Raw genomic sequence first — 23,874 nt, forward strand, 5'->3', positions numbered from 1 at the left:
TGTTGCTAGGAATCAGACATGACTGAGTGACTTCACTTTCACTTTTCACTTTCATGCATTGGAGAAGGAAATGGCAACCCACTCCAGTGTTCTTGCCTGGAGAATCCTGGGGATTGGGGAGCCTGGTGGGCTGCAGTCCATGGGGTTGCTAGGAATCAGACATGACTGAGTGACTTCACGTTCACTTTTCACTTTCATGCACTGGAGAAGGAAATGGCAACCCACTCCAGTGTTCTTGCCTGGAGAATCCCAGGGACAGCGGAGCCTGGTGGGCTGCTGTCTATGGGGTCGCACAGAGTCAGACACGACTGAAGTGACTTAACAGCAGCAGCAGCAGCAGCAGCCATGGGTGTGATACCAGGGGACTAAAGGTCCCAGAAGCCAAATTTCTGTCTGCTGCAAGTTCATAGGAGTTCATGCCACTATTCTTGTTACCTTTATCTAAGTTTAAGGTTACATCAAAACAAAAAACTTACATAGATTCATGGATACAGTACATGGAATTGGAAAGCTGTAGTCGTGGCGTCATTGATCCTCTTGGTAGTTCCGTTTCTTCCTAACAGTACTGGGTCTGTTTTGTTCCCCTCTTACCCACCAGGTCACCACCAAATCAAGCAAGGGACCTGTGAGGTGGTTGCAGTGCACAGGTGCTGTAACAAGAACCGCATAGAGGAGCGATCCCAGACGGTCAAGTGTTCTTGCTTCCCAGGACAGGTTGCTGGCACGACTCGGGCTCAGCCCTCTTGTGTTGAAGGTAAGACCGTTACAGTCAGTTTCCCTAATGTTGCCCAAGGACCTAACACTGTAAGAACCTTCTTGCTTTATTGTCTTTGCAACTCCAAAGAAAAGTAGGTCAACTATGTCCGTGTCACTTTAAAAATGAACATAAAGGGACTTCCCTGGTGGTACAGTGGTTAAGAATCTGCCTGCCAGTGCAGGGGTCACAGGTTTGATTCCTGGCCTGGGAGGATTCCCTAGGATCCCCCAACTAAGCCCATATGCCACCAGCTACTGAGCCTGTGCTCTAGAGCGCATGCCCCACAGCAAGAAGCCGGTGTGCATTGCAACTAGAGGAGGCCTGTGGGTAGCAGTGAAGATATAGTGTGGCGAAAAATAAAATTAAATAAAAGTGAGCATAAATGTAACCCTACAAATTTCTTGATGAGTAAGGCATTAATGATGTCTCTCAAAAGGTACCAATGAGGACTTCTCTTACTAGACAACTAGGAAGATATGCTTTGATTTCTTCTTGCCTGGCTGTCTCTTCAAATATCATCCAATGGAGCAGTCACCTCCCCAGACATGCTCTTCCTGCTCTCAAACGCTGCTCAAAAAATTTAGCAACCTGGTTTTCTCAGCTCCTCTTTAATGTTACAGATGAATACTCTATTTTTTTTTTCTAGTTTACTATTTGTGAGACATCTTTGGAGCAGGTTCCCTGAGAATAGTCTGGGATCATGTATCATTTATTTGTTGTTTCCACATCCCCCAGCTGAGTACTGTGCCAGTAGTTTAGAAAAATGAATGAGGATTGATGGTTGTAGATGGAGGCCTGGGACTGATTCCTTTTGATGCCCCTGGCTCCTTCCAGCAGACACCTTGTTAGACACAAGTGTCAGTCCCCAGGGGAACACACACAGGAGGTAAGTCTTGTAGCTGTTTCTCTACAGCGGCGTGGAACCTGTGAAAATGAACACTTCCCGTCTTACCGGATGCATCTCTAAAGGTAAGTGGTTAAAACACACACACCCATTCTTATCTCTGAAATTATACAGTTGACAACAATAGCTGACTTACATGTGCCAACTCCCCTACCAAAGGCAGACACAGATATATAGGTTGTATAGCGTACTTGTGTGGTATGCATGCCTGTGGTCTATGTCAGCACGATCTTAGCCACCTTTCAAGCTGGAAGGTGAACGTGAAATGTTTCCTGACTATAATTCCTCACCAGAAACCCTGGATGTCAGGTGAGTCGCCAAATGCAGATTTCATCAGATTTTCTCAAGATAAAAAAGTACATATACCATCAGCTAACAGTCCTGAAGTCTTCTTCAGTTGTACCCCATAATCACAGATACTAATATTTATGCAGCGAAATATATGAATATTTATGCAGGATGGGATGAGACAAGATGAAGAGCCTCATGTTAATTCAAGTCAGGTATTGCTACCATCATAAAGAAATTCTTGCCATTTTCAGAGCTTTTTGGATTTGGGGATTAAAGATAAAGAATTGTAGACCTAAGTTAAAAAAAAGAATGAGGAGCTTTAACATTTTAAAAAAAATGGCTAATTTTGGCTCTCCAGCGGGAACAGTTTGTTGTTGTCGTCGTTGCTATTCTTCAGTCACTCAGTCGTGTCCGACTCTTTGCGACCCCATGGACTGCAGCACCCCGGGCTTCCCTGTCCTTTGCCATCTCCTGGAGCTTGCTCAAACTCATGGCCATCGAGTTGGTGATGCCATCCAACCATCTCATTCTCTGTCATCCCTTTCTCCTCCTGACTTCAATCTTTCCCAGCATCAGGGTATCTTCTAATGAGTCAGCCCTTCTCATCAGGTGGCCAAAGTATTGTAACTTTAGCTTTAGCATCAGTCCTTCCAGTGAATATTCAGGACTGATTTCCTTTAGGATTGACGGGTTTGATCGCCTTGCAGTCCAAGAAACTCTCAAGAGACTTCTCCAACACCATAGTTGAAAAGCATCAATTCTTCTGTGCCCAGTCTTCTTTATGGCTCAACTTTCTCCTCCATACATGACTACTGGAAAAAGCATAGCTTTGACCATATGGACCTTTGTCAGCAAAGTAATATCTCTGCTTTTTAATACACTGTTTAGGTTGGTTAAAGCTTTTCTTCCAAGGAGCAAGCATATTTTAATTTCATGGTTGTAGTTGCCATGTGCAATGATTTTGGAGCCCAAGAAAATAAAGTCTGTCACTGTTTCCATTATTTCCTCATCTATTTGCCATGAAGTGATGGGACTGGATCCCATGATCTTTGTTTTTTGAATGTTGAGTTTTAAACCAGCTTTTTCAGTCTCCTCTTTTACCTTCAAGAGGCTCTTTTGTTCTTCACTTTCTGCCATTAGGGTGGTGTCATCTGCATATCTGAGGTTACTGATATTTCTCCCAGCAATCTTGATTCCAGCTGTGCTTCATCCAGTCTGGCATTTCACATGATGTATTCTACATATAAGTTAAATAAGCAGGGTGACAGTATACAGCCTTGACGTGCTCCTTTCCTGATTTAGAACCAGTTCGTTGTTCCATGTCCAGTCCAGTTCTGACTGTTGCTTCTTGACCTGCATACAGGCTTCTCAGGAGGCAGGTAAGGTGGTCTGGCATTCCCATCACTGTAACAATTTTCCACGGTTTGTTGTGATCCACACAGTCAAAGGCTTTAGCATAGCCAATGAAGTAGAAGTAGATGTTTTTCTGGAATTCTCTTGGTTTTTCTATGATCCAATGGATGTTAGCAATTTGATCTCTGGTTCCTCTGCCTTTTCTAAATCCGGCTTGAACATCTGAAAATTCTCATTTCATGTGCTGTTGAAACGTAGCTTAGAGAATTTTGAGCATTACTTTGCTAGCTTGTGAGATGAGTGCAATTGTGCGGTAGTTTGAACGTTCTCTGGCATTACCTTTCTTTGGGATTGGAATGAAAACTGACCTTTTCCAGTCCTGTGGCCACTGCTGAGTTTTCCAAATTTGCTGGCATATTGAGTCCAGCAGTTCTGCCCAGCACCTCCTGTACAGTGTTAAGAACAGTTTAATATATGTATTTTCTCCATTATTGAGCCCAAATCATACTCTGTCTCCTTGTCCTCAGATCAGTTTGCTTTTCTGTATTCGGCTGTCCCCTCCACAGTCTAAGGGCCTTGTCATATTTTGCGGAGCTTACCATCTTAGTGTTCCAACATTCACCCAGTAGCCAGAATGATCTTTCTATGGAAATAGGGCTTGTCACGTCCCTCTCATATTTATCAATAAAACCTGACTTCAGCAACTTTCTGCCATCTTTAAAATGAAATCTAAAGTCCTTACCCTGTTGGTGTGGCTGATGAAACCCTGCATAATCTGGTTTTGTCTTTTTTTCTTTTTTTCTTCTTTCAACTCCTGTACCCTAGCCACACTGCAGTCTTCTCTGTTCCCTTTCATCTCTGCACTTCACCATCTGTATCCATACTTGAATCTTGGCGTTTGTCTCCTCAAAACACATTTGTCCAGTTGATGCCTGTTCTTTCAAATCTATATGTTCTGTATCTCACCATACTTCCAGTTCCTGACATGGATATCATTTTGTTGTAAAAACTTGCTGAATGTTTGTCTTCACATTAGTCTACAAGTTGCTTGAAGATGGGAACGGGATCTTTTATTTATATCTTTCCGCATTGGCTGATGCTTGGTGAGTGTTAGCATAGCAGAGAATTATTTCATCTTCACTAATCACAGATTCATTTGGAAAAGTAACAGCAGTGTTTGCTTGCCTCTGTAGATTTTTAATTTTTTAATAAAAGTCATGTAGATTTTTATCATTTTTGTTGAATTATTATGATAGTAATAATAGTTGAGAGTATTGTGATAGTTTTAAATGATCAACATAGTGATTCAACACTGATATACATTACACAGTGATCACCATGGTAAGTCTAGTAACTATCTGTTGCCATACAAAATTATTAAAGTATTACTGATTGTACCCCCCATGCTGTATATTATATCCCCATGGCTTAATTTATAACTGGAAGTTTGTACCTCCTAATTCTCTTCACCTGTTTTGTCCAGCCTCCCATACTTCTCCCCTCTGGAGACCACCAGTTTTTTGTTTTTTTTTTCCTGTATCTTTGAAATTTTTTCTGTTTTGTTTGTTCTTTATTTTGTTTTATAGATTCCACATACAAGTGAAAGTGTATGTTGTTTTTTCTTTATCTGACTTATTTCACTTCACATAATACCCTTTACATACATTCATGTTGTTGCAAATGACAGAGTTTCATTCTTTTTATGGCTGAGTAATATTCCGTTGTGTGTATAGGGACTTCCCTCATGGCTCAGTGGTAAAGAATCCACCTGCCAATGCAGGAGACGTGGGTTCAATCCCCGGCTCAGGAAGATCCCCTGGAGGAGGGCATGGCAGTCCACTCCAGTATTCCTGCCAGGATAATCCCACAGACAGAGGAGCATGGTGGGCTGCAGTCCATGGCATTGTAAAGAGCTGGACACAACTGAGCGTGCGTGCATGTGTACACACACACACATACACACACACATCTATATCTCACATCTTCTTTATCCATACATTGGCTATTGTAAATAATACTGCAATGAACATAGGGGTGCATATTTCTTTTCCAATTAGTTTTTTTTATTCTTTGGATGAATAGCCAGAAATGGGATAGCTGGATCATATGGTAGTTCTAATATTAGTATTTTGAGGAATCTCAATATTTTCCACAGTGGCTGCACCAGATTAAATTCCCACCAGTGGTATATGAGGTTGACTTATCCCATGTGGGATCATTTTCTGAACTTTTCTTTCTGATAGTTTATTACTAGTTTATAGAAATACAATATACTTATGTATATTGATTTTTGTATCCTGCAACTTTACTGAATCCCTTGATCAGTTTTAAGTTTTTTGGTGGTGTCTTTAAGGTTTTTTAAAAATATGTACTATTGTAACATCTGCAAACAGTGACAGTTTTGCTTCTTTCTTTCTAATCTGGATAACTTTTATTTCTTTTTCATAGGAGTGAGACTTCAATACTGCGTTGAATAGAAGTGATGATAGGGATCCTTGTCTTGTTCCTGATCTTGGAGGAGAAGCTCTCAGCTTTTCACCTTTGAGTGTGATGCTGCCTGTGGTCTCTTGTCTGTGGCTTTTATTACATGAGGTGCCTTCCTCTATACTCACTTTGTTGTGAGCTTTTAAGCAACTGGATGTTGAATTTTGTCAAGTGCTTTTTCTTTATCTGTTGAGATGATCGTGCAGTTTTCTCCTTTATTTTGTAAATGTGGTATATCACGTTGATTGATTTGCAGATATTGAATCACCCTAAAATTCCTGGAATAAGTCCCACTGAACCATGGCATGTGGTCCTTTTAGGGTTTCTCTGGTGCTCAGTTGGTAAAGAATCTGCCTGCCAATGCAGGAGACCCACGTTTGATCCCCAGGTCAGGAAGATCCCCTGGAAAAGGAAATGGCAGCCCACTCCAGTATTCTCTGGAGAATCCCATGGACAGGGGAGCCTAGCAGGCTACAGTCCATAGGGTTGCAGGGAGTTGGACATGTCTGAGTGACTGAACCGCTACCATGGTCCTTTTAATGTATATTGTTGAATTAGGCTGGCTAATATTTTGTTGAGATTTTTTGCATCTATGTTCACTACGTACACTGGTCAGTAATTTTCTTTTTTTTTTGGTAGAGTCTTGGTCTTAACTTTTGGTCTGTAGTTTTAGTATAAGGATAATGAGTTTGGAAACATTCTTTCCTCTTTAAATGTTTGGAATAATATGAAAAGAATTAACTCTTCTTTAAGTGTTTTATAGAATTCATCTGTGAAGCCATCTGATCCTGGACTTTGTTGTGAGTTTTTTGATTACTGATTCCATTTCAATACTAGTAATCAATTTATCCACATTTTCTATTTCTTCTTGATTGTCTTGGAAGGACATGTTTCTAGATTTCTTTGAGGCTGTTCAGTTTGCTGGGATATAATTATCTGTACTAATCGCTTACTATTCTTTGTGCTTCTGTGGTGTCGGTTGTAACTTCTCTTTCATTTCTGATTTTATTTATTTGGGCCCTTTCTCTTTTTTTGCTTGATGAGTCTGGCTAAAGGTTAATCAATTTTGTTTATCTTTTCAGAGAACCAGCTCTTAGTTTTATTGATCTTGTCTATTTTCTCTTTAGTCTCTGTTTCATTTGTTTCTGCTCTAATATTTCTTTCTTATGCTGACTTTGGGCTGTGTTTGTTGTTCTTCTAATTTCTTTAGATGGTAAGTTAGGTTGTTTCAGATTTTTCTTGTTTCTTGAGATAGGCCTATATCACTATGACTTCCGCCTTAGAACTACATTTCCTGTATCCTATAGATTTTGGAAAATTGTATTTTATTTTTATTTTTGAGATATTTTCTGATTTCCTCTTTGATTTCTTCATTGACTCATTGGTGTTTTTTTTTGTTTGTTTTTGTTTTTGTTTTTTTAGTAACATGTTATTCAGTCGCCTCATCTTTGTTTTCTCCAGGTTTCTTCTTGCGATTTGATTTCTTGTTTCATACTTGTGTGGTTGGTAAAGATGCTTGGTTTCAGTCATCTTAAATTTATTGAGACTTGTTTTATGGCAATAATGTGATCTATCCTAGAAAATGTTCCATGACACTTGAAATGTATGTGCTTTTTCTGTTGTTTTTAAAATGATTTTTATTGGAGTATAGTTAATAGCATTGTGTTTCAGGTGTACAGCAAAGTGATTCAGTTACACATATGCATGTATCTTTTCTTTTCCAAAGTCTTTTCCTATTTAGATTATTACAGAATACTGAGCAGAGTTTCAGGCCGCTGTATAATAGGTCCTTGTTGGTTATCTATTTTAATACAGCAGTGTGTAATTTTCAGTTTTACCTCAATAAAAAAGTTCTGAACTTATATATATAACATGTCATTATATATTAAATATGACACACATATGTATATATATTTAATCATTTTAAAATGACCTCATGGTTTGGGATATATGCTTGTAACAAATACATTTACAGATAAAAGAAAAATATAGCGTGTGTACATGCGAATCCCAGACTCCCAATCTATAGGTTCACCCCTGGGAACCATTAAGTTCTTTCTCTAATAAGTTAATAAATACATTAATTATCATTTTTAAAAAAGATTCCATATAGAGGTGATATTATATGATACTTGTCTTTCTCTTTCTGACTTTATTTGATAATCTCCAGTACCATCTAGTTCAGTTCAGTTCAATCGCTCAGTCATGTCCGACTCTGCGACCCCATGAATTGCAGCACACCAGGCCTCCCTGTCCATCACCAGCTCCTGGAGTTCACTCAAACTCACGTCCATCGAGTCAGTGATGCCATCCAGCCATCTCATCCTCTGTCATCCCCTTCTCCTCCTGCCCCCAATCGCTCCCAGCATCAGGGTCTTTTCCAGTGAGTCAACTCTTCACATGAGGTAGCCAAAGTATTGGAGTTTCAGCTTCAGCATCAGTCCCTCCAATGAACACCCAGGACTGATCTCCTTTAGAATGGACTCGTTGTATCGCCTTGCAGTCCAAGGGACTCTCAAGAGTCTTCTCCAACACCACAGTTCAAAAGCATCAATTCATCAGTGCTCAGCTTTCTTTATAGTCCAACTCTCACATCCATACATGACCACTGGAAAAACCATAGCCTTGACTAGATGGACCTTTGTTGGCAAAGTAATATCTCTGCTTTTCAATATGCCATATTGTCCACCCTGCTTATTTAACTTCTATGCAGAGTACATCATGAGAAATGCTGGGCTGGAAGAAGCACAAGCTGGAATCAAGATTGCTGGGAGAAATATCAATAACCTCAGATATGCAGATGACACCACCCTTATGGCAGAAAGTGAAGAGGAACTAAAAAGCCTCTTGATGAAAGTGAAAGAGGAGAGTGAAAAAGTTGGCTTAAAGCTCCACATTCAGAAAACTAAGATCATGGCATCTGGTCCTATCAGTTCATGGCAAATAGATGGAGAAATAGTGGAAACAGTGGCTGACTTTATTTTTCTGGGCTCCAAAATCACTGCAGATGGTGATTGCAGCCATGAAATTAAAAGACACTTACTCCTTGGAAGGAAAGTTGTGACCAACCTAGATAGCATATTGAAAAGCAGAGATATTACTTTGCCAGTACCATCCATGTTGCTGTAAATAGCATTGTTTTTCTGTAAATGTTGCTGTAAATAGCATTGTTTTTCTTTTTAATGGCTGAGTCATATTCCATTGTGTATATATACAGCATCTTCATTATCCATTCATCTATCGATAGCCATTTAGATTGCTTCCCTGTCTTGGCTGATGTAAACAGTGCTGGAGTGAAACTTGGAGTGCATTTATATTTGTGAATTACTGTTTTCTGTGGATATATGCCCAGGAGTGGGAGTGCTAGATCATATGCTAGCTCAATTCTTAGTTTTTAAGGAAACTTTATACTGTTCTCCGTAGTGGCTATACCAATTTACATCGTCACTAAGAGTGTAGGAAGAGGATCCTCTTTCTTCCACAACCTCCCCAGCATTTATTCTTTGTGGGCTTTTCGATGATGACCACTCTGACCAGTGCAAGGTGACACCTTGTGTAGATTTTCAGATGGTTGATAATGAGCCATGTGGAGCATCTTGTGCTTTAAAATAAGCGTATGTTAAACTGGCCTCTTCAGATTGGCTTCCTTATGGTCTGACCTGTTTTGAATTCATGATTTCAATTACCTACCTACTCCAGGACATTTCTTGAGGAGATAAATGGCCTCATTTCTTGAGGCCTTGTGTATATGCTGCTGCTGCTGCTGCTAAGTCGCTTTAGTCGTGTCCGACTCTGTGCGACCCCATAGACGGCAGCCCACTAGGCTCCTCTGTCTCTGGGATTCTCCAGGCAAGAATACTGGAGTGGGTTGCCATTTCCTTCTGCAATGCATGAAAGTGAAAAGTGAAAGTGAAGCCGCTAAGTCGTGCCCAACTCTTAGTGCCCATAAGACGCGATTTTAAAGTTGTTGTTATGGAAAATGTCCACAAGGCGGCAGCACTTTTTATTATTAATTTAGTTTGGCTGTGCCCGGTCTTTGTCACTGCATTGGCTTTTCTCTAGTTGCAGAGAGCGGGGACTACTCTCGTTTGTGGTGCTTGGATTTCTCACTGTGGTGGTTTTTCTTGTTGCAGACCACAGGCTCTAGAGTGCAGGCTTGGTAGCCGTGGCGCTCGGGCCCAGTTGCTCCACGGCATGTGGTATCTTCCCAGACCAGGGATCAGACTTGTGTCCCCTATATTGGCGGGCAGATTCCTATCTACTGTACCCCCAGGAAAATTCTTGGCAGCACTTCCTGATGCTCCAGTCGGGTTCCTTGGGCAAACAGAACTCTAGAGAAAGTCATGTTCCTGGCTTGTTATAGAGTACGCTGTGCCAGGGCTCCTGTCTCACGACTTCTTCCCCCGCTACCCTCCACCACCCAGACAGATCCTAAGCCCTGTCAGAACTGTGATGCTGAGGGTGCTGTAGGTGGGGGGACTCTGAGGAAGGAGATAGCTGGTGGGAACCCCAGCTCCGGGAGACTTGGAGACCAGGTGACTTTTTAGAGCTCTTCTGGCCCAGAGGGTCCACTGTTCTTTGGGTGTACTGGGTTTGGTTGAGCTGTAGGAGGGCCTGCCTGGATCTGGAGAAGGGGTTCCCATCCACAGGGCTTCCCTGGTGGCTAAGATGGTAAAGAATTTGCCTGCAGTGCTGGAGACCCGGGTTCGATCCCTGGGTTTGGAAGATCCCCTGGAGGAGGGCATGGCAACCCACTCCAGTATTCTTGCCTGGAAAATCCCATGGTCAGAGGAGCCTGGTGGGCTACAGTCCATGGGGTGGCAAAGAGTCAGACACGACTGAGCACCTAACACTTTCACTTTCCACAGGGGACCAGGCATGCCAGGTTTAAGGGGGCTCATTTGCTGGCACATCCCTCCCCAGGCCCCTCAGCTCCACCCCAGTCCAGCCTTGGGACCCAAGGCAGCTCAGGCTTCAGGGATGTGACACCAGGCCAGGTACCCGAGGCCTGAGGGGAATACTGATGGCATTTAAAAAATCTTTTTAATGTCTATTGGAATATAGTTGATTTATAATCTTGTGTTTGAGTGTACAGCAACTTGATTCAGTGATACATAGACGTCTATCTATTCTTCTTTGTTTTCCTGTTTAGGTTATTACAGTGTTCTGTCGAGTTGCCTGTGCTACACAGTAGGTCCTCGTTGATTAACTTGTTTATACATATTAATGGATATATGTTCATCCCAGCCTCCTCATTTATCCCTCCCTCTGCTCCACCTTTTCTGTTTGGTAACACTAAGTTTGTTTTTAAGGTGTGGGTCACTGTTTTTCCTTTGCAAATGAGTTCATTTGCATTGATTTTTAGATGCTACCCGTAAGTGATCTTGTAGGCTATTTGTCGTTCTCTGACTTCCTTCACTTAGTACGGTCATCTCTAGATCCATCTATGTTGCTGGCAGTGGCCCTATTTCTTCCTTTTTTTAATGGCTGAGTCATATTCCATTGTAACTGTACCGCATCTTCTTTGTCATCCATCTGTCCATGGACATACTGGCTGCTTCCCCATCGTGGCTATTGTAACTAGTGCTGCAGTGAATGTTGGCACGCAAGCATCTTTTCCAGTTTTTCTCTGCCTTTAGGCCCAAGGGTAGAATGACTAGATCGTGTGATAGCTCTGTTTTTATTTTTTTAAGGAACCTCCATACTGTTCTCCATTGTGACTCGTACCAATTCACACTCCAAAAAAACAGAATGGGAAGGCTCCCTTGCTCCATGTGCTCTCTGGCATTTACTGTTTGTAGACTTTATGATGATGGCCATTGTGACTGGTAAGGGGGATACCTCATTGTGGTTTTGATTTGCAGTTCTCTAATGATGAGCCACATGGAGCATCTTTCCGTGTGCTTAAAAAAAAAAAGGTATGTCAAATTGACCTCTTGAAATTGGCTTCTTGAAGGTCTGCCTTGTGAATTCTTTTTCAGTTATCTACTTCAGGACATTACTTGAGGGCAGGTGTCCTTTACATCTGCGAATAGTGAATTTGAAGTGTCCTAAGTCCTGGTTTTCAATTTGTTGTTTCAGGAGAAGTCCATAAGACGGCAGCCCTTTCTCTGGCCCCACTTAGGTTCCTCAGGCAACCAGAGCCCCAGAGAAAATCTGTTCCAGAGTTGTCTCATGACTTCTTCCCCCTTAACCTGCACTCCCCACAGAAATCCCAAGCCCTCCCCTAACTGTGATGCTGAGTGTGCTATGGTACTTAGGTGGGAGGACTGCCAGGAAGGAGGCTGCTGGTGGGAAGCCCACCACTGGGGTTGTTGGAGGACAGGAGACTTCTTTAAGATCCCAGCCCAAAGGGTCAGCATCGTTTGAAAGCTCTAGGTTTGCTTGAGCGGTAGGAGGGCGCATCTGGATATGGAGATCAGGGTCCCATCCACAGGGACCAGGCACTTCAGGTTTAAGGGGGCTTATTTACTGGCACATCCTCCCCAGCTCCAACCCAGTCCAGCCTTGGGACTCAGGGTGGCTCAGGCTCCAAGGATGTGACTCCAGGCCAGGGGTCCAAGGCCTGTGTCGTTGGCATTTATCTTTTTAATTTTTGTTTCATATCGGAGTAACATTGACACACAATGTTGTGTTTCTTTTCAGTTTGCATCAACCTGGTTCAGTTATACATATGCATGTATCAATTCTTCTTCAGATTCTTTGCCCATACATCTTACTGCAGTGTGTTAAGTGGAGTTCCGTCTGCTATACAATAGGTCCTGGTTGATTTTCTAGTTGAAATATATTACTGTGTTTATGTTAATTTCAATCTCCTAATTTGTTTTCCTGCCACCCCATCTTGCCCCTTTGGCAACCGTTCGTTTTTTATGTCTGTGATTCTGTTTCTGTTTTGCAAATGAGTGCATGTGTATCGATTTTGAGGTTGCAGGCATCAGTGATACCATGGCCATTTTGTCATTCTCGGTCTGACTTCCTTCACTAAGGATGATTATACCCAGATCTACCCATGTTGCTGGAATAGGCATCGTTTTCATTCAGTTTTATTCCTGAGGAATATTCCCCTGTATATATGTCCCACCTCTTCTTTATCTGTTCATCTCTGGATGGAGATTCTCATTGTTTCCACCCCTTGGCTTTTGCCAGCAGTGCTGCAGTGAACATTTACGTGTGTGTGCCAATTCCAGTTGTGGTTTTTGTTTCCATATGGGCCTAGGAGTGGTCATGTGGTGCTTCTTTGCTTAGTTTATTAAGGACCCTCCATACTGTTCTCCATCGTGGCTGTTATCAATTTTCATTCCCAAAACGAGTGCATAGGAGGGTTCCCTTTTCTCCATGCTTTCTCTGGCGTTTATTATTTGTAGATTTTTGATGTTGGTCATCCTGACTAGTGGCAGATGATACCTCGTTGTAGTTTTGATTTCAGTTCTGTAATAATGAGCCATGTGGAGCATCTTTTCATGTGCTTAAAAGAAAAAAAGCTGTGTTAAATTTATCTCTTGAAATTGCCTTCGTGAAAGTCCTCCATGTTTTGAATTCTTTTTCGATTACCTACCCCAGGACATTTCTTGAGAGCAGGCGTGCTTTACAGCCCCATAAACCTTGTAAATATGAAGTGCCAGAAACACTGGGTTTAAAGTTGTTAATACAGGAAATGTCCACAAGGCGGCAGCACTTCTCCATGCCCCACCCCGGTTCTTCTGGCAACCAGAGCCCTGGAGAAGTGTTCCTGGCTTGCAGATTAGAGAGGAGTGTGCCAGGGCTCAGGTCCCATATGTCTTCCGCCTTACCCTGCACCCCCCAGACACCGGAATCACCGGCGTGGGCCGCGTGCACCTTCCTTTTAGGGCTGAGTCTCTGCTGCTGCAGACACAATGGGGGCAGGGCTGATGCCCTGGCTGGCTGGTTGTGTGGCTTGGCCAGGACTGTTTATGGCACGTCCTGGGTATGAAACTGGTCTCTGGGACAACCGGCTGTGAGGCTTGATCATGACTCTTGTGAGAGTGCGGTTGTGCGGAGTTCCCCTTATGGGAGCTGGTTTGCAGGGGCACCTGGGCGCTGAGGTGGCCCACCAGGGAAGGGTGGCTCTCCTTGGGAGGGACTGACCCCAGCGGGGCGGGGCACAGTGTTAGCGCGGTAGATGGGGCTGCAGAAATGCCGCACAGCGGCACTGGGCCAGCTAGGTAAAAAGAGGGTTCAAGAAAATAGCCCCTGTCAGCACTTCTGTCCCTGGAGGTGATACCAGAGGCTTGCCTCTCTGGTACTCGTCCTAAACGTAGTCCCTGAATTTCCTTCCCGTGTGACAGGGGCACTTTCCAAGCTGCTGCCTGTGTTCTGGGACTTGGAATAAGTGAGTTTGTGTGTGAATCCTTCAAGAGCGGAGTGTCAGTTGTCTGCGTTCCCCCAGCTCTCCTCGCCCTGAGTCCCGCTGGTTTTCAAGGCCGTTCTAAGAGCTCACCTTGCTGGTGCAGGACCCCTGGGCTGGGCCACCCGACGTGGGGCCCGTCCGCCCGCTCCTGGGCTGGGGGCTTCCCGGTCGTGACGTCCCTCCCCACCCCGGGTCCCGCACCAGGGGTGTGGGTTCTGACTGCACTGCGCCCCTGCCCCTCCTACCTGTTTGGACGTGACGTTTTCTTTATAGACTTACTTGCAGAAAGCCTGTTCTCCCAGCCTTCAGGTCATTCTCAGAAACAGTTGCTCTGTATCTGTTTGTGGTTTTGGTGTCTCCAGGGTAGGAGATGAACTCATGCTCTTCCTACTCTGCCATTTTATCCAGACCAAACATGACCTCTGTAGACTTTGCACGTCTACAGGAAGTCATGAATCATTACATAAACTGTGTTCATACTCTGTCTGGTTTGGGAAATTTGAATATAAAAATCTTGTATGTCTAAATCATGTGTTACAATTCAGAAAGCACTTTTATTGGGGAACTACAAAGTACAGTAGTTCCCATTAGCATCTGTCTCTTAGTAAAGGAAATGCTAATCCCTTACCATACACTAGCTTGTTTTACATTTGATATGTGGGAAAATCCTTTTTGGCCTCTACTCTCTGGGTAACTACATTTCTCTGTTCGGTCAATATATATACTTGTGTATTTAAAACAGGTCTGCAGAAAATGTGGTCGATCTTGGTATGAATGTGTATTACACAAACGGATAGGATATCCCAGTGGCTATTTCTTAACTCAGTGTGCATTATTCCTGTTAGTACTATGTTGTGGAGATCTTTGTGTCCTAGTACGTGTTGACCTGTTTCCTTTTTAATTGCTCTACAGCATTCCTTCATATGGGCAGGTTGTAATTATTTAGCTGTTCTTCTACTGAAAGGCATTTTGGTTCCGTCCGTGGCAAAGGAAACATGCTCACAGGCTACTTGAGTGCCTTGGTGGGTAGGATCAGTGAGTGGTGGAGACCGAGTGTCTGGTCTCAGAGCGGAATCTGCACAGTAGAGCTTTCTGTGATGATGCAAGTGTTCTTTCTGTATATCTCCATCTCTGAGTGGCATCATGTCCGTGTGTCCAGTGTGAATGGGAGCCGCTAAGCATGTGCACCTCCAGAGCACTCCAGATGCGCGAGTGTATTTAAGTGGGAACGTGGGACTTGAAGCTTCTGTGTTGCAGGATAAGCTTTATGCCATTGTGTAAGCTTGGTGTAACATCTGGTGGCCAGGGCATCCCAAAACCCTGAGAGAGAGAGGATTGTGAGTCTTCATATCTGTGTCCCCTGCACGAGCACTGCCTGGCAAATAGTCGGTGTTGGGCTCAAATAGTCAGCGTTCATGGGCTCAAAGTCACGGAGGCGGTGTTAGAAGTTGTACTTTAGACTCTAGTTAGGATGTATGTCTGTTCTCATATGTCTCTGATCTTCTGTTCCTTATTTGAATATGTTTTGAATCGGGCTTTTTAGCTTTACCTGCTTAATCTTTATCCCATAATAATTATGCAATATCATGCTGCTAACTGGCATGTGGGGAGACCTAGTGTCTGCTGATACCTTCCTTTTATCTTATTTGTCAATAAGGATAGGATCTAAAATATAAAATTTACTTGAATTTACATTTAAATTAAAGGCAAGAAGAGGGGCATTAATTTTGGTACAGACATTGGACTATCTTTATGCGTTTTTGTTAATCCATACCACAGATACTTATCTAGTGTTTTTTGTGCTTTTCTGGGAAATTACAGCTTTTAGTAGTTAAAAATAGCTCTTTTTTCCTCCCATCCAGCTTTTTTAAAAATTATAATTAACTTATGAAATCCCCCTGAATTATTGAAATGTGTCTGTAATACACATTTGGGATTTGGGAGAAGGAATGAAGAATTATTTGATTGAAGCTGTGATTACTTGGATCCTGAAACAGAAACTATTTAGCTGTTAAGCATTCTTCCTTTTGCATCTTCTTCGGGCATAGACAAGGCTGTTTTGTGGTAGGAACTGTATTCTACACATTTATCAAAATATAGCCCTATAGAGATAATGCTGGATTGGTTTATGATAAAATGAGATAAACGTGTAGTACAATGAAGCTTAATTTATTTTGTCAAACTGAATGCTCTCTAAACATCAGGTTGATAAAAGCTTAATAAGACAAAAGCCTAGGACTAGAAGACAGTTACTTTTCAAAGGTTTTTTTTTTTTCTCCTTTCTTTCAGTGATGTCCCAATGCCTTTTCTGAGATGTCAGACTTCACTAAGGATAAGAGTTACTTTGTGTCCTGAAGACATCTTTTGTGAATTGTGGGTTGTGTGGTCAGATGTGGGGTCTGTCTTTAAGATGTGAGTTCACAAGGTTTTGTTACTAGCTGTTTTCTCTGTGCTACCTGAGCGATGAAGCAGTTTTCTGAGTTTTTCTCGGTGTTGGTCAGCTAAGTGACAATGAAGTATCCTTTACTGAAACACTTTGAAAGTTGGAAGGATATGTGTGTGCATTTATCTAGTTTTAATTTAGCTCTTTTGTACCTGGCAAGTCCTAGATGCTGGAGGTCCTGTTTTCAACCCAGAGTTTGCTAATAATAAGCAAGATAGATAATTAAAGTCTAGTAAATGAAGGACTCTTAGAGAAAGGGGTACCCATGAGGAGCCATGAGTCTGACTTTACTATGTAGGAGGGAGAGGCGTGTAGAGCACCTGAGAATGAGCGGGGCAGCCTTGGGAAGTGGAAGCAGCTCGTCTGGCTCAGAAATGGCAGAAGACAAATCTGGAGGTATACACAGGGCCTTGATAGTAAAGGTCTGAGAGCAAATCACATTTTTGGACTTCCTGCCTGCTGTCTGGGAATTTGTATTCAAGGAGAGTGGATGAAGCAGATTCTGCCAATAAGAAAGGTAGGAAATGCTGTGAGCGAAGTTCATATCAAATATTTCTCAAAAGGAAAAATGTGCTCCCTGAATTTGACAGGTCAGATGGATTGTCAGCATAGGTGTCATGGTGAGCCCAGGATTTGTGTGTCTGTAGGGGACAGAGAAACATGTAGATGTTAGACTTGTGGAATTACCTTCAGTGGGGGGAAGAAGGGAGACAAGGACTAGAGCTGACATGTTTACTTAGAGTGAGTTGTATTTTCACCCAGCAAAGCTTTGATGAGGTTTGATGAACCAACAAATCCTCTCATTCTGGGCTGAGGACATTTGGATCATGACTGTAGGTGACCGGAGACCATTGTTGCTCCACTGCGGGAGGTTTTCTCCAGCTTGGAAACATGTCATAATGCCTGGAGATGCTTTTGGTCTTTATGCTGGGGGAGAGGGTCGTGCTGCTGAATATCTTAACATGCGTAGGCTGTACCCCTGAAGTGAAGAATTAGATGGCTCCAAATGTCAGGAGTGTCAAGGTTGAGAAGCCCCGCCTTTGAGGTTTCTGCTGTGTGTGGATGTGCTTGTGTGAGGTGGCATTTAGAAGCATCTTAGATCACAGAGGAGGAGTGTGTATGTCTTCATCCACAGCCTCACTTTGTACTCTGTGGAAATAACAATACTGGGTCATAGGTGAAATGTGTGAACAAGTAAAAGATTCCTTAAAAAATCACAGTCCTCCCACTACCGCTTTTATGCATGTTACCTGGGTCAGCTTCTAATGGCTTCCTTTCTTGAATACCAAGCATGTCTATTGGCAAGGTTTTCCACATACCTTTCTTAAAAGTTAATCAGTGGCTTAATATTTAAGGAACATGTCAGGTGTCTTGAAATAACGCAGGTAAGAGCAAAAGAGCTAAAGATGAAATACATCAGAACCTCTTCTTGTTTTGATGTTCTTGTGACGGTTTCCATTTTCCAGAGGACACATATCCTGGGGAAGATGTTTCTTAAACATCTTCTGTCCGTAGTGTCAGTGTAGAAACACTTTTCTTTAGAAAAGCCTTAACTGTTTGTAAAAGCAATCAAAATAAATCAAGAAGGGAGAGACCAGCTATAGAGAAGTGAGCCTCTTAATCTTATTTGAAGGTGGGCTTATCTAAATAATTATGTATTAAAGAAAACAGAGTATGTATTTAGAGTAATATTTATTTGGAACACGGGCAAGAAACCAAAAACATCCATCTATTTTATACAACAGAGAGATAAAGACAGTGCATCAGCTTTCCTTAGCTACTTAGCCGCCTCGCCACACGGTCCCCCAAAGAGAACGTATAGGAAGTACTAGCCGCTCCCATAAAACGGGAGCATCACTGTCTTTTTAAAATTTCCTTTCCTGCATAAAACCAGAAATTTGTTACAGCTCGGCAGCTTGAAGATAGGGATATTTTGTGTTTTCCTAAGTCAGGAAGGCATGGGGCTTTTTAAAGAATTTCATTTTAAAAATAGAAGTGACAAGATAACTTTCTCATTTAAAATATATTATGGTACTTGGTAACAGGAAAAAAAAAATGTATTCCTCCTACAAACTTATTTTCCTGCGGAGACAAGACTCAGTTAAGTGGGCAGATGTTCTCAAGAGTTATTTTAATAGAATCCTATTTCTGAGTCCTTTGTCTCAGCTTACAGCCCTGCTCCGTGTGCGCTCCGGGCTGACACTCGCAGGCTGTTAATCACTCTCTTCTCTGTTAGGTCAATCCCCCGCTTGGTTTTCACCTTCACTGTGCGTTCCTTCCTCAATCCTTAACTCCTAAAGGAATGTGAAACTTGTATTTTGGCTACCTGGGCGGCTCTTACTATGTCTCTCTCTCCTGAAAGAACATTGGGGATTAAGTGTTTCACAAAAACCTTTATCCTGGATACAGTATGTGCTTATGGAAGCCCCTCCCTCTTTGCGTTCTATCAGCTATGAGCAGTTTCTTTTTTACGAGTCAGTGGTGAATCTGTCTTTAGAAATACGCTCTGTGTTTTCCAATTAAATGACAGGATTGTGGTAAATGATTCCATAAGGCATCAATACATGCTTATTTATTAAAATACACTTCAATCTTTAAACAAAACTAGGCAATTCAGTTAGGAATTGGCCTATTTGTCTGTGATGAATGCCTGAATCCATCATCTTTCCCCCAAGATCCGTTTCTAGATTTCTCACAGCATTGTCTTGGGTCCCCATGGTCCAGTGAGGAGATATCAGCACTTCTCTGCTCTGAAGGTGAGATAATTGGATTTCATCCATTTCCTCGGCAGGGAGTTTATTCCCAGACTTCTCACCTCACTCCACCTCAGCTGGTCTTTTCTCTCAGACTCCTTTTTGTTCTACATTCTCTCATCTTCTGGGGACACAGGTTTCCTGGCTGAGGGCACTACCTTGGTCACAAGCTTCCTAGAGCTGAGAGAACCAAGTGTTCACTTGCCCCTGAATGTCCATTGCTTCCTGCTGACCCCTCACTTCAGCCACATGTCTCCTGCTCGCCCTTCGCTGTCCCTCTTACCTTCTCTTGGATCTCTAGGCACCTGTCAGAGCTGCTTTCGAGTCCTCCGTGTAGCTCTGATACCTGCCAGGAGCACACAGGTCCCCACTGCTGAGTGGAAGGAAGTTTGTCATTGGAACACTTGTAAAGATTTTTCTGGACAGTATTTCATGTTCAATTTTAACTCTGTGTAAATACAATGAAGTCTGTCAACATTTATGTAACTTTTCTGTCCTGGAGACGGTATTTTAAATTGAAGGTTCCTCATCTTTGTACCTACTTGGGACCAGACTAAGGCATTCAGAAAATAAGGAGTGACTAGTCAGCACTATGCATATGGTCAACTCTGCATAGCACTTACTCGTCTAAACTATTACTTAAACTCTGGTGTAAGCAGAAAGATTGATGGATGCAGTCTAGATTCAGATACTGCTCGTGGTGTGGAAAGCTCTGGTGTTTGGTCTGGAACCATCTGCCTCCTTTTCTGGGGAGGTTCTGGGGACAATTCACAAGAAGGACAGTACATAAATGTGCTTTCAAAATGACACCACTCTGTACAATTTTAAGGTGAAACTGTGGTGATATTGGGGGCTGAAAAAAATACAACTTGCATAGACTTGACCCCAGTGCGTCCATCCATCGAGTGCAGTCTCTGACACAGTAAATAACCCATTTAGCGCTATGCCTTTCTCAGTGTTGGCACCTTCTGATTTCAGTAGCAGCTGGTTATTCTAGATCACAGATCTGCCTTACTCGGGCACTGCTCTTGGTTTGGAGGGGACTCACTGGGTAACACCTCAGTGTTGGGTCAGAACCTGGAATGGTGGCTGCACTCAGAGAAGGTACCGTAAGCCGTCACTTCCGCCGGTAATGGAACCATTCTGTCCCCTTGTCATGCTGCGTCGCGTTTGCTGCCTCCAGTAGGGGCCTCTGCTGGGGAGGAGGTAGGTACTCAGCATTGCGCTCGGGCACCTGTGTTCAAATGCCATTTGGCTATTTGCAAAAACTGTGACTTTGGGCAGGTTGCTTAATACCACCGGACCTCAGTTTTCTCTCCTGTATAAACCACAGGAAAAAAATAACCACTGTTAACCTTAGAGTTGTAATGAATTTGAAATTACTAGGTGTCTTCCCTTCATTTTTAAGGTGTCCTGCATTCACGAGAAAGTAACTGTTAGAATTTAGTCATGCCTCATTTTATTGTACTTCACAGATACTGCGTTTTGACAAATTGAAGGTTTGAGGCAACCCCGCACTGAGTGAGTCTATCAGCACGATTTTTCCAACCGCCTTTGCTCACTTTGTGTATTTGTGTCACAGTTTGGCAATTTTTGCAATACTTCAAATCCTCTATCAGTGAAAAGAATATGACTCACTAAAGGCTCAGATGATAGCAATTTTGAGCAGTAAAATATTTTTTTAATCACGGTATATATACATTGAGGGTTTGCTTTTTTAAAATAGATACAGTGCCATTGCACCCTTAATAGACTATAGGGTAGTGTAAACCTGACTTTTATATGCACTGGGAAGTTGTGTCACTTACTTTATGGTGGTGGTCTGGATTCCTCCAAGGTAGGCTTGTGTAACGCCTACTTTTTCTTGAACTTGACTTTCAGAGTTCTGAGGCAGTTTTAGAATCCATTGGGGTATTTAAAAAAAAAGCAACCTGTTACTATTTAAACAACAACGAAAGGTTAATCTACTTCCACCCCTAATCCACACACACTACCCACAGCTTTGGAGCTTGGTCCTCTACCAGCCCACTGCGTGGGGTCCCCTTAAAAAACCTATCACAGTCTTTTTTGTCCTTTGACATCTGTGGGAATAACTAGTCATGCTGATGGTTTTTTCCCTTAATTTCTCATCTTTACCTGCAAACTCAGAGAACTGGGGTGCTCGTTTCTGATTCATGGGCTTGCAGCATGAATCACTGTATTGGCAGATGGCTGTGGGGACCGTGAGGTGAAGGGCAGTCGCAGGTAAGCCAGCGAACTGGTCGAGAATGAGGGCTTGCGAAGGGGCGCCAGTGCTCCCCCTCCTAACTTGGCGCCCAGTTGACTCAGGCGGTTACTCACCTAGCTGGGACGGCATGGAGAGACGAGCACCTTCTGGGATGAAAATGTTGTCTGTTCTGTCTTGACACTCTTGTCAGCAGCACTCACACCTGCGGTATCAGCATCCACCACTGTTACCTGCAGCCAGAGACACAGTAACAGCTAGTATTTCCTGACAACACAGTGACTGGTGCAAAGTCAGCCAGGGCTTTTACGTGGATCAGCTGTATCCCCTTGCCATCCTTTGGGCGGGGGGGAGCTCTATTTTTCCCCCCATTGTACAGGTGAAGAAACCGAAGCTGAGAGTAAAACAGCTCGTCCGAGCTCCTTTAAAGAAGGCCGCACAGTCTGAGGTCTTACTACCTACATCATAATGTTAGCCAACTGCATAAAAAAGAAATGGTGTTTTTCCGTTAAGTATATGGGTGGTTGGATTCCTTCCTCATGGTGACACCTATACGCAGTCTTGGAAGCCAGTGTACTAACCTGCATTGAGCTTTATGTTGCCTGGATTTGGAGGGAAGAAACCGCGTCACAAGTGTTACGTGCCTTTGTCTTCCAGCTTCCATTGTGATTCAGAAATGGTGGTGTCACATGGATCCTTGTTTGGAAGGAGAGGACTGCCGAGTGCTGCCCGATTACTCAGGTTGGTCCTGTAGCAGTGGCAACAAAGTCAAAACTACCAAGGCAAGTATAGACAGAGCACAGCTGTACTTGGCAGCTTCCGCTTCCTGTAACCTGCCCCCTCCATTTCATCCTGCCGCCAAGAGGGAGGGTAATGTTACGTTGGTAAAGTTCCGTGGGCAATGCCCCTCTACCACTCGGGCCCTGTGAAAAGCGCGTTTCTCAGCATCACCCTCCATTTCAGATTTATGGAGTTAGGACTGGTGGAGGGATGCCTTATCTGAAGCAGGGCTGCTGAATTCATTTCAGCTCCTTCACGGGCCGATTTAAAGTAAAGGTTTCGGAGTTGACAGTCCCGTGCATCAAACCAGCGTGGCCAGACCCCACATCCTGGTGACTCACTGAAATAGAATACCTGCCACCTCGGAGGAGATTTAGTCTGGCTGAATTGGCTGAAGACTCCAATTCAAGCCTTGTAAGTCGTGTTTCCTGCCCATTCATCCTCGTTCTAGTTGCGTCTCTGAAACACACCATTTTCTACCCAGTTCTCGAGCCAGAAACTGAACTTCTTTCTCCTCTCCTGCTGTCCACACTCTTGTTTTGTCTTAGGGACTGGTACTCCCACACCCCGCCCCCTCTCTGCATCACCATAGTTACCATCCCCGGGTGGTCTCCGCTGTGTCTGGATGACCAACGTTGCTTCCTCATATCCACTCTTGCTTCCCTTCCTGCCTGTTCTCCATAGAATGGAGTCATTTTTGTGAGTTGCAGATCTGCTAAGCTAGTCCACCCCCAAATCTCTGAGTGGCTTCTCTGTGCTCCTTAGCTCACCTCTGCTTGTGTGGCCCTCACTAGATAACTGCAGAGCACCTACCTTCGTTCTTTCTGCTCCAACCGTCTCAGCCTCGGTTAGTCCTCCTTCTATGGTGCTTTGCCAGCTGCAAAGGAATGCGCTTTCTGCCATTCTTCTCTAGAAAGAAACCATTATTCAGGGAATCCTTCACGGATAGGATGCACATCCCTTGTATCTCTGAGTGCATCATGTAAAACACACTCAGTTCACATGCAGTGCTCCACTTACTTGCTTCATTCTGTCAGCTTCCTGTCTGGGAGCAGAGCGGTGACATCAGGGCCCCTTGCTGGGTCACTCACCCAATAGTCCCAGAGCTGGCTGAATATCTCCACACTGTTTCTTGTACAAAAATTAATAAAACAGGTCAGTCTAGGATTCTAATGAGCTACACACACTGGAATGGAATGACTGCTTAGTCCTGGTTGCTGTGTCAGCTTTGGCCCCCCGAGGAGGAAAAATATCCCTTGAATGGTTTCTCACCTTGCTTACATTTCCCTCTTTATGAGTGTTTTGAATTACTCAAGTTCTCAGTCATCTTCAGCCACTGAGGACAAGAACAGGTGAGTTCTCCTATGTATGCACATGAGGTATTATAATAAACAAGATCTTATAAATATTTAAACAAGTCATTAATAAAAGATTAAGTCTAAAACATACTATTGTAAAACAAGATTTAAAAATAAACTTTACATGTAAATTTTAGCTGATATTTATTACATCTCAGA

General features: G+C 43.1%; 1 protein-coding gene across 1 annotated transcript in view; it reads left to right on the forward strand.

The window, feature by feature from the left end:
- TAFA4 (TAFA chemokine like family member 4) overlaps window positions 1-23,874 on the forward strand; it is a 175,179-nt gene that overhangs the window by 144,292 nt on the left and 7,013 nt on the right. Inside the window, exons 4-5 of the mRNA XM_061396436.1 lie at window positions 599-754; window positions 22,235-22,359. Of these exons, the coding sequence (XP_061252420.1) occupies window positions 599-754; window positions 22,235-22,359 (281 nt within the window). The remainder of the gene's footprint in view (window positions 1-598; window positions 755-22,234; window positions 22,360-23,874) is intronic.

This window comes from Bos javanicus, chromosome 22 (assembly GCF_032452875.1).
Source record: "Bos javanicus breed banteng chromosome 22, ARS-OSU_banteng_1.0, whole genome shotgun sequence".
In the NCBI taxonomy this organism is placed as follows: Eukaryota; Metazoa; Chordata; class Mammalia; order Artiodactyla; family Bovidae; genus Bos; species Bos javanicus.